The 14,988-nt window shown below is 44.6% G+C and overlaps 1 protein-coding gene across 1 annotated transcript in view; it reads left to right on the top strand.

Annotated features, from left to right (window-relative positions):
• LOC121720838 (cytochrome P450 11B, mitochondrial) overlaps window positions 1-13,206 on the top strand; it is a 13,302-nt gene extending 96 nt beyond the window's left edge. The window contains exons 1-9 of the mRNA XM_042107300.1: window positions 1-475; window positions 2,756-2,911; window positions 3,789-4,006; window positions 5,753-5,956; window positions 6,982-7,166; window positions 7,520-7,686; window positions 7,909-7,987; window positions 9,046-9,255; window positions 12,456-13,206. The exon at window positions 1-475 is cut by the window's left edge and continues 96 nt beyond it. Of these exons, the coding sequence (XP_041963234.1) occupies window positions 141-475; window positions 2,756-2,911; window positions 3,789-4,006; window positions 5,753-5,956; window positions 6,982-7,166; window positions 7,520-7,686; window positions 7,909-7,987; window positions 9,046-9,255; window positions 12,456-12,566 (1,665 nt within the window). The 5' untranslated portion in view covers window positions 1-140 and the 3' untranslated portion in view covers window positions 12,567-13,206. The remainder of the gene's footprint in view (window positions 476-2,755; window positions 2,912-3,788; window positions 4,007-5,752; window positions 5,957-6,981; window positions 7,167-7,519; window positions 7,687-7,908; window positions 7,988-9,045; window positions 9,256-12,455) is intronic.
• Window positions 13,207-14,988: the final 1,782 nt, after the last annotated feature.

Raw genomic sequence — 14,988 nt, 5'->3', positions numbered from 1 at the left:
CCTCAGTCTAAATAAATCAAGAGGCCCAGGCCATTGGAAGACGGGAGGGCAAAGCAGAAGATAGATGAGATGACGCCCCAGAGAGGGAGGGGGAGGAAGGGCAGGACCAGCCCTCAGGGGCAAAAAACTCAACTCAGGGGATGGAGAGCCAGACTGACAGTGTGAGAGAGACGACAGACAGCAGGGAAGCCATGCTGTGCTCTGTGCTGCGTCTGCCGGCGCCACCTCCAGCCTCCAGGGCCATGTGTGTGTCCGTGACCACCCCGCGCGTCGAGCAGACGGTCAGTCAGACGCAGAGAGGGCTCGTGGACAAGAGGGGAGCGGACCATGGAGGGCGGGTGCGGCCATTTAAGGAGATACCGCACACAGGGAGCAACGGGTGGGTGAACCTGCTGCGCTTCTGGAGGGCCGGGAAGTTCAGTCAGCTGCACAAACACATGGAGGAATCATTCAATACACTGGGGCCCATCTACAGGTAAGATGCCTACACTACACAACACCTCCAACAGCCACACCAGAGAGAAATATAAGGGGCAGTGTGGAGAAAGATAGATAGATAGATAGATAGATAGATAGATAGAGTTTTTGCTTTTTAACTAGGTGGCACTATACACCAAATGAGTGGTTATGGGATGGGTTGACATGGCCTCTTGAGACCAACATCTATCTATCTATCTATAAAGCAAGAAGCGTCTGTGTGTGTGTCTGTCTGTGTGTCTGTGGCACGCATATCTTACTGACCGTTTGTCAGGCCGATTTCAAACTTGGCAGGGGTCTTGCTATGGGCATGAGTAAGTGCAGTGCCAAATTTGACGTTGTTTGAATAAGAAATGCAAAAGATATCGTTAAATATATCGGTAAAAGAAGCACGCATTGGCTTTCGCCACTAGCCACTCCCCCTCCCACACAGCACTGTACTGTAAGCTACAAGTGAGGATAGAAGCAGGGCTTTGGCAGAACTGGATCAGTGTAGGTTACACGGGTAAAAAATGAAATGAGTGCAATATGTGTTAACATGTCTGACCTCAACAATAAAGACCCCCTGTATGCGGTTTGCTTGCATAAAATGACTCCGCGGATTTTGCAACAACACGCCAACACACACAGGTATAGTGGCTCTTCAAAATAACGTAAAAAATGATGTGCAATAAACGGACACTTTAGACTTTGAATAAGCAAACAACAATTCCAACAATTGCAAGGTCCTAAATTGAAACGAGCGATAATGGTCCCGAATTAAAGAGCGTCTCAGAATGCCACACATGCACAGCATAACCAGTGACAAGCAACGAGTGGCAGACAGGGTGTGATGTCACTTAGGCCACCAGAGACTGTTTTTGAGTCACACTGTTGCAAATTTCATATGTTGATGCATCATTCCACAAAATGTTTTTTTTTCTCTATCATCAAGTTATTCAATAGGCTAAGCATATAGCCTTGACTCAAAACAGCTGTTAGGATTATGTCATTTTGATTTGTAAAAAATGTCACATGCAGCATTGCTTAAATTCTGCTCACTTCACATTTATTATATTATTATATTATCTGTATTCATTATTGAATGCTTACCTGGAATTATGTTTTTCCCTATCATCCTATTTTTAAAGCAGGCCTACCTGCAGGCATGTAATTGGGCTACAGGAATAGCATGTTTGAACGGGCACTGCACTAGTACAGAAAAAATGCGATGGCCCTACGGTTCTCGAGATATTCACAGAAAACTGTGTCCACCCTACCCTCCTTTCGGGGGGCCCGGTGGCGGCGGGTGGTGGGGGGGGGGGGGGGGGGGGTCAAAAAGCCTAAAGCCTTGGATTGTCTGAGTCTGTGTCACTCTCTGTATCATTGTCCTCAGACCACTAATGGGCCATCTCTTCAGCCACTTTCCTGAATTCTCTCTGTTTTCTTAGCACGCAATTAGAGCATATGAAGAGGATTGGAAAGAAACATTTGCGTTCATCTTAGCTGGTTTCAAATGCAAAGCCTGTGTGTCTGATCTGCAAGGACACTGTCACTGTTTGAAAGGAATATAGACGGCACTAGCGGCACCTTCAAGATGGCCTATCCGCTCCAGACAGAGGCACGAGAGTGCAACAGTGAAGCGCTGGCTCAGGGATCAGAGAACACGATCATAGTGCGTTCTAGGGTTCTTTCTCATATTAGTTTAAGCACCCACGGTCTGGTTGGTGAATACCGGTAGGCTATTTGTAAATCGATTATAAATTAAAAAATATTTACAAAATCGGACTACCAGAATAATCTGGCAGGCCAGCTTTGGCCCGCAGGCCGCCTGTTGCCAACTCATGCCGGAAACCATGACATTCTCCTCTCTACATTTTCTTGGGAGTTGTGAATTTCTGGGAAAGCTCTTAACTGGTTTGAATCAGGGATCAGGGTCCCTTCTTTTCATCAATCAGCCAAAGAGGACACATGCAACTCTTCACTCATGTACTGTCCATTGGCTTTCTATAAGAGCCAGAATTCAATTCCATGATCCAGTTCTACATCCTCAATGGCCCACTGCAATATTGATTTTTGAATGTTAAAATTGGTGAATAAACTCTTTTGAGAGGTGGATAAACTCTAATAAGAGGTGGATAAACTCTATTTCTGAAATTTCAGAGGTGGATAAACTGTGATTACTTGGGTTTAGCCTCCACTACATCCCTGCTTGCACGTTCTAAATATGCTGCTTTAGATAAGAGCGTTTTGACGAGTGCACCGTGTGTCCCCTCCTGCCCTGTTGCTGGTGCTGCAGGGAGCACATGGGCTCTGTCAGCACGGTGAACATCCTGCTGCCGGTGGACATCGGGGAGCTGTTCCGCGCCGAGGGCTTCCTCCCCCGACGCATGACGCTGGAGCCGTGGACCACACACAGAGAGACGCGCCGGCACTGCAAAGGAGTCTTCCTCAAGTACGCATGGGTGTGTGTGTGTGTGTGGGTGTGTGTGTGTGTGTGTGTGTCTGTGTGTGTGTCTGTGTGTCTGTGTGTGTGTGTGTGTGTGTCTGTGTCTGTGTGTGTGTAAGCTTCTTATGAATGTGTGCATGTGTGCAGGTATGAATGTGTGTAGTAGAGGGGCCTTTTACAGGGATCCATATTAAATCCATGCTCTCAGGATAGGTACATAAGGGTACAAAGGTACAAAGGTTTTTATGTGTGTGTGTGTGTGTGCATGGTGTAGGTGTGTGTGTGTGTGTGTGTGTCTGTGTGTGTGTGTGTGTGTGTGTGTGTCTGTGTCTGTGTGTGTGTACTGTAAGCTTCTTATGAATGTGTGCATGTGTGCAGGTATGAATGTGTGTAGTAGAGGGGCCTTATACATTACTATTGACTTCCTTAAATATTTGGATCTTGCGTTGATGCTTTTGTCTAGGGATCCATATTAAATCCATGCTCTCAGGATAGGTACATAAGGGTACAAAGGTACAAAGGTTTTTATTTGTGTGTGTGTGTGTGTGTGTGTGTGTGTGTGTGTGTGTGTGCGTGGTGTGTGTGTGTGCATGGTGTGGGTGTGTGTGTGTTTGTGTGTGTGTGTCTGTGTGTGTGTGTGTGCGTGGTGTGTGTGTGTGTGTGTGTGTGTGCTTGATGTGTGTGTGTGTGTGTGTGTGTGTGTCTGTGCGTTGTGTGTGTATGTGTGTGTGTGTGTGTGTGTGTGTGTGTGTGGTGTGTGTGTGTGTGTGTGTGTGTGTGTGTGTGCTTGATGTGTGTGTGTGTGTGTGTGTGTGTCTGTGCGTTGTGTGTGTATGTGTGTGTGTGTGTGTGTGTGTGTGTGTGTGTGTGTGTGTGTTCTCAGGAACGGCAATGAGTGGCGGTCAGACCGGCTGCTACTGAACCGTGAGGTGATGATGAGTGGCGCGGTGCGGCGCTTCCTGCCCCAGCTGGACGAGGTGGCTCAGGACTTCTGCCGTCTGCTGCGCTCCAGGGTAGAGGCCCGTGGGGTCGCCCTGGATGCTGGGCACCACAGGCTGAGCCTTGACCCCAGTGCTGACCTCTTCCGCTTCGCTCTGGAAGGTCAGAGTGGTCAACATCAAACATGATTGAAAAATGTTTTAAAGAAAATCTGGCGCTCATGAACGTTATATTTTTAAAAGTCAGGTAAAACATGCCTATGCAATTCGGCATTACTGCCTTCATCAGAGCATGACAAAATGCCTTTGGGCTGTTCCTTCTCCTAATCAAACATGTCTGTTTCATTTCATTTGAGTACGTCATCTGTGCATAGACACATTTTGCATTCACTCACATACGTTTGCAAGCAGTTGTTTGTTTGTTTTGAGTCTGCTGCGGCTGTTTGCAAACACTTGCAAACAGTCTCAGGAAATGAAACAATCTGCAAACATACATGTATACTGGATGAAGAGTTGCCGTTGAGATTGAACAATTTGAAATCAGTGTTTCCCATACACTGACTTATTTGTGGCGGCCCACCACAATATCAACATTGACCACCACACAATGATTTTCCAAGTTGTACTAAATTGTGCTAAAAGCTGGTTAGCATCATAACCACTCTGTGCTCATTTGTTAAAAACTGTTGCATTCAAGTTAATTCTGCAAACCTACCACCACAAATAGAATTCAATTCTTTGGGAAACACTGGAAATGTTTACCCCAATACATTAAAATCGAGTTATTCAAAGAAAATGTGGTCACATGGGCCACTCACCACTGTCCACAAAGGAAGGCAGGAATGATACAGAAGTAAGAAAAGGAAAATATGTTTTTACTAATGTTTTTTTTCCCAGGAACATGCCAGCCAGGGATATATTCTGTATTAGTGTATATGAGTTTGTTTGGAGAAGCATTCCTGTTTCGCAGACCTTCTGTTTTGTCAGGACAGTGTGCAGTTTCCTTGAGAGCTAAGACACACACCAAGTTTTAATTACGCTTCCTAAGCTAGGTAAACTCTGTTGGCCTTACAGGAACATTTCAGCTATATGACACCTCAGACATTAACACGCACGCTCACAGCACACACACACTGCCCTTTACCTTCAAAGTCATGCTTTGGCTCAAGGTTAGCAGCGATGGTCATTATAGGCCCTGGCAGCTGTTACCCACAGGACACTATAACACCCCCACATACTCATTAGATATGCATTCTACAGCCATCATGTTTTGTTTTCATTTCCCATCATTAGGCACAAAAGAGACCAACATGCACATATTCAAATGCTCTCTCTCACTCTCTTGCTCTTTCTCGCTCTCTTTCTTACACAGACACACAGACACTGATTACACATGCACACACACACACACACACACACACACACACACACACACACACACACACACACACACACACACACACACACTCGTATGTAAATATAGCTGCTGGGTATCGCTGAAAGCCGATTACATTTTCTCGGCAGGCTGGGGGTCTTTGATAGACTCCTTTGATTTGAAGGCTCTGAATGTGCCACATTTCCAGTGGTGAACACACGATGGGAGTGAGTGTGTGTGTGTGTGTGCGTGTGCGTGTGTGTCATGTGTTAGGGCTTTGTGGTTAATTTAGGGGTGAATAGTTGAGGGGCTTCCACGCTACTGACAAACTCTTTGAAGTTTTTCTTGTCATACCTACTGGAAGTCTTTTACTGTAGGGCACAAAATTTCATTTTTTAATATATACATCTGCTTTACAGTGTTCCTTACAGAAGCACGCACTCACACACACACACACACACACACACACACACACACACACACACACACACACACACCCACACACACACTCACTCACCCCTTTTCTGTGCGCAGCCAGCTGTCATGTCCTGTATGGCGAGCGGCTTGGCCTCTTCTCCTCTACGCCATCTCAGGAGGCGGAGCACTTCATCTTGTCCGTGGAGAGGATGCTGGCCACCACCACTCCGCTCCTCTACCTGCCTCCACGCCTGCTGCATCACCTACGCGCCCCCTTGTGGATTCAGCATGCCACTGCATGGGACAACATCTTCAGCCATGGTGACTAACATTTGACCCTGCCACCCTGACCCTGACCGGGCGACTAATAAAACTGCTGGAGCAGCACGGAGAGGGGAGGAGTCAATACAGCAAAAAACAGCAAAAACTACAGCAGAGAACTGTAACTCTACATATTACATACAGCACAACCTCACTACAGCACAACCGCACTACACACAACCTCACTACACACAACCTCACTACAGCACAACCGCACTACAGCACTACAGCACAGCCTCACTACAGCACTACACACAACCTCACTACAGCACTACAGCACAACCTCACTACAGCACAACCTCACTACAGCACAACCGCACTACACACAACCGCACTACACACAACCGCACTACAGCACTACACACAACCTCACTACAGCACTACACACAACCTCACTACAGCACTACACACAACCTCACTACACACAACCTCACTACAGCACTACACACAACCTCACTACACACAACCTCACTACAGCACTACACACAACCTCACTACAGCACTACACACAACCTCACTACACACAACCTCACTACAGCACTACACACAACCTCACTACAGCACAACCTTACTACACACAACCTCACTACACACAACCTCACTACAGCACTACACACAACCTCACTACAGCACTACACACAACCTCACTACAGCACAACCTCACTACACACAACCTCACTACACACAACCTCACTACAGCACTACACACAACCTCACTGCAGCACTACACACAACCTCACTACACACAACCTCACTGCAGCACTACACACAACCTCACTACACACAACCTCACTACACACAACCTCACTACAGCACTACACACAACCTCACTACAGCACAGAACTGTAACTTTGCCTGTTCACCGTTACCATTTCACATTGTTTCACTCATACCACAAATACAAACTTGGATTGTGCAGTCTTGCTAGATAATATAGAAAAATATTTTTACTCTTCAATGAAATATGCCATTAGTTATCAAATTGATCTCTCTCTCTCCCTCCTCTCCTCTCTCTCTGTCCCCAGCTCAATCTCGTATCAAGAAGGGGTATGAGCGTGTGTTGTTGGAGCAGCGGGGGATGTGTAAAAGGGCCGAAGTGGGCCAGGGGCAGCTCGGCGGGGTGCTGGGGCAACTCTTGGAGAAGGGGCAGCTATCTCTGGAGCTCATTCAAGCCAACATCACAGAGCTGATGGCTGGGGGTGTCGATACGGTGAAGACCGACACAAAATCAAACACATTATTACATGAACCAGATATCTGCATACATATTTATTGTGTATATGTTGTGTGTTTGTATTGTGTGTGTGTGTGTGTGTGTGTGAGAGTGTGTTTGTATTTTGTGTATGTGTGTGTGTGCATGTGTGTGTGTGTGTGTGTGTGTGTGTGTGTGTGTGCGTGTGTATGTGTATGCGTGTGTGTGTGCATGTGTGTGTGTACATGTGTGTGTGTGTGTATGTGTGTGTGTGCATGTGTGTGTGTACATGTGTGTGTGCATGTGTGTGTGTGCATGTGTGTGTGTGTGTGTGTGTGTGTGCATGTGTGTGTGTGCGTGTGTGTCCTTAGACAGCTGTCCCTCTGCAGTTTGCCCTTTTTGAGCTTGCCAGAAATCCCGAGTTGCAGGAAAGAGTGCGAGACCAGGTGCGGTCGTCATGGAAACACGCAGCTGGGGACATCCACAAAGCCCTGCAGGGGGCGCCACTGCTGAAGGGGACGATGAGGGAGACGCTCAGGTGGGACAACACACACTCACACACACACACATTCAGATTACCACACACACATATTCATCAATGCACACATATGCAAAACCAAAGTGCAATGGTGGACTTATGCCTGTAGCATGAATATTGAGTAATGGCTCTGGATCCTGAATAAGTAGTCTGTTTTTACACATATGTTTTTCTTCTTCTGTGGCTTGTTCTGTATGTCCCTCTGCCTCCTCCCTCCTACAGATTATACCCGGTGGGGATCACAGTACAGAGGCACCCCATCCGCGACATCGTGCTCCAGAACTTCCACATACCCGCTGAGGTGAGCCGCCGCTAAATACCCCCACATCTTCTCATTTCACTCTCCACTACTCTCAATCTCTCGCTCGCTTTCTCACCCCTCCCTCTCTTTGTCTGTCTCTCTCTCTTTCTCTCATGTTTTCTCTGGCTCTCTCGCTCTCTCCATCTCATTCTCTCTCACTCTATGACTTTCCCTCTTTCTTTCTCACTTATTCTCTCTCTCCCTCTCTTTTACTCTCTCTCTCTCTCTGTCTCTCTCATTCTTTGTCTATTCTCTTTCCCCCTCTTTCTTTCTCTGGTGCCCTGTCTCCCTCCATCTCTCTTTGTCTAGGTACTTCCTATGCAACCATTTGACCTCCTCGACCTCCTCGACCTTTTGACCTTCTCTCTGACCTCTGGAGAGGTCACTCTTTGGCGGAGGACTCAAATCGATTGTTTTGATATTTTTTTGGCTCTATGAAAAATGATGACATCACACCTATGCAAAGGAGCATGGAGGATGAGCTCTCATTGGCTCCATGGGAAATGATGACATCACACCTATGCAAATGAGCATGGAGGATGAGCTCTCATTGGCTCCATGGGAAATGATCACATCACACCTATGCAAATGAGCATAGGGGATGAGCTCTCATTGGCCTCTGCTGTTAAAAAGGCCACTCAAGCGTGATGTCATTAACTACTTTATGTGTCTGTCTTCACAGCGCTTTCTCTGCTGTCCTTACCACTGATCATTATCCTCTTCCTCTCTCTCTCTCTCTCTCTCTTTCTCTCTTTCTCTCCAAGTCTCTTTCCTCGGCCGCTATTCATATGAATATTTTATTACTCAAGTGATACCTAACTTCTGTATAACAACGTCACCAAAAGTAGAGTTCAGCGCTACATTCACTAAATATCTGCCTTGCTCACTTTATCTCCTCTGCCCCACCCCACCCCTGCCCACTCCACCCCTGCCCCACCCCACCCCACCCCACCCCACCCCACTCCACCCCACCCCTGCCCCACCACATCCCACCCCACCCCACCCCACCACACCCCACCCCACCCCACCCCTGCCCCTGCCTCCTTCCTCTGCCTCAGACTCTGGTGCAGGTGTGTCTGTACCCTTTAGGTCGCAGTTCTGATGTGTTCTCTGATCCGACTCGCTTTGAGCCGGAGCGCTGGGGGAACTCGGAGGCCGGGGAAGGCCATGAGAAGACCGGGTTCCGCTCGCTGGCGTTTGGGTTCGGGGCGCGCCAGTGTGTGGGCCGCAGGATTGCCGAGAATGAAATCCAGCTGCTTCTGGCACATGTGAGTGAACACACACCGTTAACAACACACACCGTTAACAATGTCCTTACAGCCTCCTATACACATACCGTTAACAACACACACCGTTAACAATGTCCTTACAGCCTCCTACACACATACCGTTAACAACACACACCGTTAACAATGTCCTTACAGTCTCCTATACTGTACATAATGATGTTCTTTACCCTAATGGTCTGTCACCATGGTAACCTCATCCTGTAAACCTATACTAGTGTACATGAGTGGCAAGGGTTCAGGAGGTAGAGGAGTTGTCCAGCAACCGGAGGGCTGCCGGTTCAAGCACGACTCCTCATTCTGTCGAAGACACTGAACCCTAAAGTGCTCCTGATGTGCAGGTGTCCTTGAGCAAGACACTGAACCCTAAAGTGCTCCTGATGTCCAGGTGTCCTTGAGCAAGGCACTGAACCCTAAAGTGCTCCTGATGTCCAGGTGTCCTTGAGCAAGACACTGAACCCTAAAGTGCTCCTGATGTCCAGGTGTCCTTGAGCAAGACACTGAACCCTAAAGTGCTCCTGATGTCCAGGTGTCCTTGAGCAAGACACTGAACCCTAAAGTGCTCCTGATGTGGAGGTTGGCACCTTACATGGCAAGCCTCTGCCATGTGTGTGAATGTGAGGCATGAAATTGTAAAGTGCTATACAAAATGCAGTCTATTCACCATACTGTATACTAAGAAATATAAGGCTGTTACATGCCACCCTGTAGCAAATAGTAGTACTGTGTGTTTCAGCTTTTACTGTGCTTATTATTATCTACTCCATGAACCATTTTGCTGATTCATTTATTTGTTTTCTCTATTCGATTCAGTGATAGTGCTCACATGAGACTGTTTACAGCTTATTGGTAATTGCTCTGCCTCTCTCCAGAGTCTGGTATCACAGGGCCATTACAGCTACATCAGCAAAGATGTTTAAAAATAAATCTGGACAGGAGGAGATGAAGACCAGAAAGAGAGGGTTGTGGGTGCATGAAAGAGTGAGGAGTAGACGACTGGGTAATGATATGGACCCTTTCAACAATAAAAACAAAAACAATGCTTGAACGTTCTATTTGGGCCCCAATCTACTTCCTCTGCATTAAGATAACATATGGAATGTTAAAAAGGAAGTCTTGTGGGGCCAACTATGATGCTGATAATGGAACACTCTTGAAAGGGTCCATAGGCTACTGTAAGGAAGTGATGAAGAAAAAGGATGGATGCTCATTTAAATAGACAAGTGAGATGAAGGCTTAGGCACAAAGATGAAGTATGGAACCCTGAAGATGTCATTGCAAGATGTTTTTTGTTTATATCCAGAAAACGTGCGCTCCCTTTACTAAATGATGTGGTCATTTTACTAGACTGTGCACTCATTTTACTAGATCGTGCTCTCAATTTACTAGATTGTGCTCAAAGTTTTTAATTGTGCACACATTTTACTAAATCGTGCGCACGTTTTACTAAATAGTGCTCTCATTTTACTAAATTGTGCTCTCAATTACATTTTTGGGTAACACTTTATTTTAATGTGTCGCTGTTACAGTGTACTTACCTAATTAGGTACAGTGGTACAACCTGTGTATCAACATGTACTATCAGGTACTATCATTGTACTTGCATAATGTATTTGTGGGTACCTACATATAGTTGTTACATTGTAATACTGAGTGCTTTTACAAAACTTTGCCAATTTGTCTAAATTTTCATCAGAGGCAAAGAGCTGACCTGAGACCTGCTGGATGGGGTAAATCGGGTCATGATAGATTTGATATACAAAGCATGCTTAGCTCCAGTCAAGGCCTCATTGTCTTCAGTGTACATGTAACAGCTGTGCTGCTACAACCTTGTTACTCTTTGATACAGTGGAATAAACTGGAACAGGTCTTGTCTTGGAACAGGTCTACTAATTCACATGTACTGTGTGGTGTAACAGCAGACACGTTTCAACACATCAATTACAGGATGCATAACATCATTGACAGGATGTATATATGTAGATGTAAGTACTTAACTGGTACACTTTATTTTAATGGGTTTATGCCACTGTATCAAAAGAGTAATAAATGTGTACCAACACAGTTAATACATGTACTACAGTATGTAGGGTAATGGCAGACATGTTCCAAGACACCAATGACACAACATACATGTAATATGTAATTGTAAGTACTTAACTGGTACACTTCATTTTAATGGGTTTATGCCACTGTATCAAAGAGCAATAAGTGTGTACCAACACAGTTGATATATGTACTATGTGGTGAATTAGTAGACCTGTTCCAAGACATCGAAGACATAACATACACTGTACATGTCATATGTACATGTAAGTAATTAACTGGTACACTTAATAGGTTTATTCCACTGTATCAAAGAGTAACAAGGTTGTAGCAGCACAGCTGTTACATGTACTGAAGACAATGAGGCCTTGACTGGAGCTAAGAATGCTTTGTATATCAAATCTATCATGACCAGATTTATCCCATCCAGCAGGTCTCAGGTCAGCTCTTTGGCTCTGATGAAAATTTAGGCAAATTGGCAAAGTTTTGTAAAAGCACTCAGTATTACAATGTAACAACTATATGTAGGTACCCACAAATACATAATGCAAGTACAATGATAGTACCTGATAGTACATGTTGTTACACAGGTTGTACCACTGTACCTAATTAAGTAGGTACACTGTAACAGCGACACATTAAAATAAAGTGTTACCCATTTTTGTAAAATGAGTGCAGAATTTAGTAAAATGTGCACAGGATTGACTAAATTGAGCACACAATCTAGTAAAATGACACCACAATTTAGTAAAACATGCATACTATGTAGTAAAATGAGCACACAATATACTAAATTGTGCGCACAATCTATCTAAAATCTAATATTATATTACTATCTAATATACAAAAATATCTCGCAGTGACACCTCCCAGGCTCTGTAGACCAGAGCAAAGAGGAGGAGAGAAGAAAGGAGGAGGACAGAAAAAAGGAGCAACATCCCATCATTTCATCATCAATCCAATAATGTACCTGTCAGAACTGTCCCTTATTTATCTCCCTTCTTCCTGCTTGTCATCCATGTCTGTCTCGTTCTGTGTCTTTCTTGTTCTGTGTCACTCTGCCGTCTGTGTCACTACCGCTCTCTCTGTGTCCTAATCTCTTCTCTGTCTCTTTCCACCTCTCCCTGCCTACCCAGATCCTGCTGAACTTCCACCTGAGTGTGTCATCCACAGATGATTTGAGCACAAAATACACACTAATCCTACTGCCTGAGAAATCGCCCAGCATCACCTTCAGTACTCTCTAAGGATACACACGTGTCATACACACACACACACACACACACACACACACACAAGCACGCACACACAACTGAAGAGAACACCCAACTTCATCTGAGAGGTCACCCAACCACACTAGTGTTTTGCTTTTGTCTTGGTCAGTAATGCGTCTTAGCCTCTCCAAAACAGATGTTGTATGTTATCATACAATCTAGCACCAAACCCACACAGATATATCAGTCAAGCACTAAAATTTCAGTCAGTTTACTGTTACTGTCACTGTTTAGTTTCACATGAGCATGTTTTATTAATTGCTATTGTACTTAATCAATGTCAATCAAGAAATAAGACCTTTGATTTTGAGTCAAGAGGCTATAAAATCCACATAATAGTTAATCAACGAAAGCCTCCTTAAAAGCGATGTGTCAATGACTTTGACTACTGCAGGGGTTCATAATCACACGGGCCTTCTGCAGGGGTTCATAATCACATAGGCCTAGTACAGTAACTTTGTCTAATATAAACGCTGCTCCGGTGCATGGCCTATGTCCACACACAGTTACACGGATACTGGATGACAATAACTCATGAAATAGACGGGCCCATTAATGATGAATGAACTGGTCTTAATGCTCTTAATAAATTCTGTTGTATCTCCCCTTTCAATATTGTGAATAATAAATGTATAGCCTACATCTTTTGCCAATGATAGACTGATAGACTGCTTCTTATTTTACTATTATTCTTAAATACTTGGTTGACCACCTTCTGACAATGCAATGTGTGTTTGCCTACAAGAAATATTAGCGTGTAGAGTGAAATTAAGAGTTAGCTGGGAGAAAATGTCTTTGTCAAAAATAGGAACGTTGACAGCAAAAGTAGAGCCCAAAGAGGAATGGAAAGAAAGCGTTGCGTTCATCTTACTCGGTTTCACAAATGCAAAGCCTGTGTGTCTGATCTATACGGTACGGAAGATTATTGGGGCCACATAGAAAATATTTTTTGAAAACTCAGAGAAAAAATCTCAGCATTTTAGTGATTAAAGTCACAAATTTGCGAGAAACAAAGTCAGAAATAATTTCTGAGATTAAAGTCAGAATTTCTGAGAAAAAAAGTCACAATTTCTAAAAAATAGGCCTATTGAAGCACCCGCGGTCTGTTTTTTCTTTTTCTTCGAACTACCAGAATATAATCTGGCCGGCCAAATAATAGGCTACTGCTGGCCTTGGCCCTGGCCATCAGGTGTATTTCGCGCCCATTGTCCGGAAGATGGCGCTAAACATTGAAATAAAGTTCACTATTATCTCACGACATCTTTGCTTTACCGAACATTAAGTCTCATTTTAGAGACGCCTTGCCTTGGTTCATTGTCACTGTCTTGAGGAGTCCTCAGGTAGGTTGATATATATATATATATATTTTTAATCTCTGCTAAAAATATCCGACACGACTCACTATTGGGGCTGTGCTGGGCTACGATGACATAGGCCAAAGTAAAGTTGGGAATTGCTCTGAAAATTACAGTACAAAATGTCCAAACTTGCCTGACGGCAAAGCAGTACCGTAGTATGTAGTAGGCAACTTGTATGTGGAAGAATTGGTCCATTTGAATGGGTTGTTGTTTTAATTTGAAATAATTGGTTGTACATCTAAAATAAATTGCTCATTCACTTCTGCAAGCCTCCAAAACGCTGATATAGCCAATAATGAGTATCTTCAAGTTACGTAGACTATACAATATGTTTCTGTTGTCTCTATTGTATTATTAGACTATACACATTAATCTGACCTCTATCCAAGTCTCTGTGCTGTTTTGGGGTAGTATGTTGCAGAATGGGGTTGCAACTTGGAATACAAAGTAGGCCTACTGTAGGTTAGGGGCATCAGTGGGCGCTGTTACTAGGCTATGGCTGCAAACACGCTTCAACACAAAGGTTACTTTTGGCTAATGATTTACGACCCGTGTTTATAGCAAGCTACTCGAGCTAATGAGAGAGGAAAGAAAATAGCAGGTTACGGGATGAACCACTACCTGAATATCCAGTGCAGCTCCCCTTTCTCAGTTTCCACACCACACAATGACTGTTTATGTGTGTATGTGTGTGTGTGTACGCACGCGCGTGCGGGTGTGTTTGTGTATGTGTGTGCTGAGTCTCTGTTTCATTTGAATGTTAATCTTTCATTTGAATGTTAATCATTTTCTAGAAAGATCATATTAGAGCGCCACTCCACTCTTCAGATTGGAGTTCCTATTATGTTAAAGAGACTGGAATTTATTCTGTGGATGTCTTTGGGTACTCTATTTGGGTACGTGTGGCTCTATGGACAACACTTGAACACATTCACAGAAACCAGACTTAAAAGGTGCTCATTAACCAGTCCCTACAACCAACAGCATGTTGGTCCAAAATTGACCAAGAAGGGTCAACACAACTGTTGTTGTTAACT

This window comes from Alosa sapidissima, chromosome 10, assembly GCF_018492685.1.
Source record: "Alosa sapidissima isolate fAloSap1 chromosome 10, fAloSap1.pri, whole genome shotgun sequence".
In the NCBI taxonomy this organism is placed as follows: domain Eukaryota; kingdom Metazoa; phylum Chordata; class Actinopteri; order Clupeiformes; family Clupeidae; genus Alosa; species Alosa sapidissima.
This window is presented reverse-complemented; position numbering and strand designations above follow the sequence as displayed.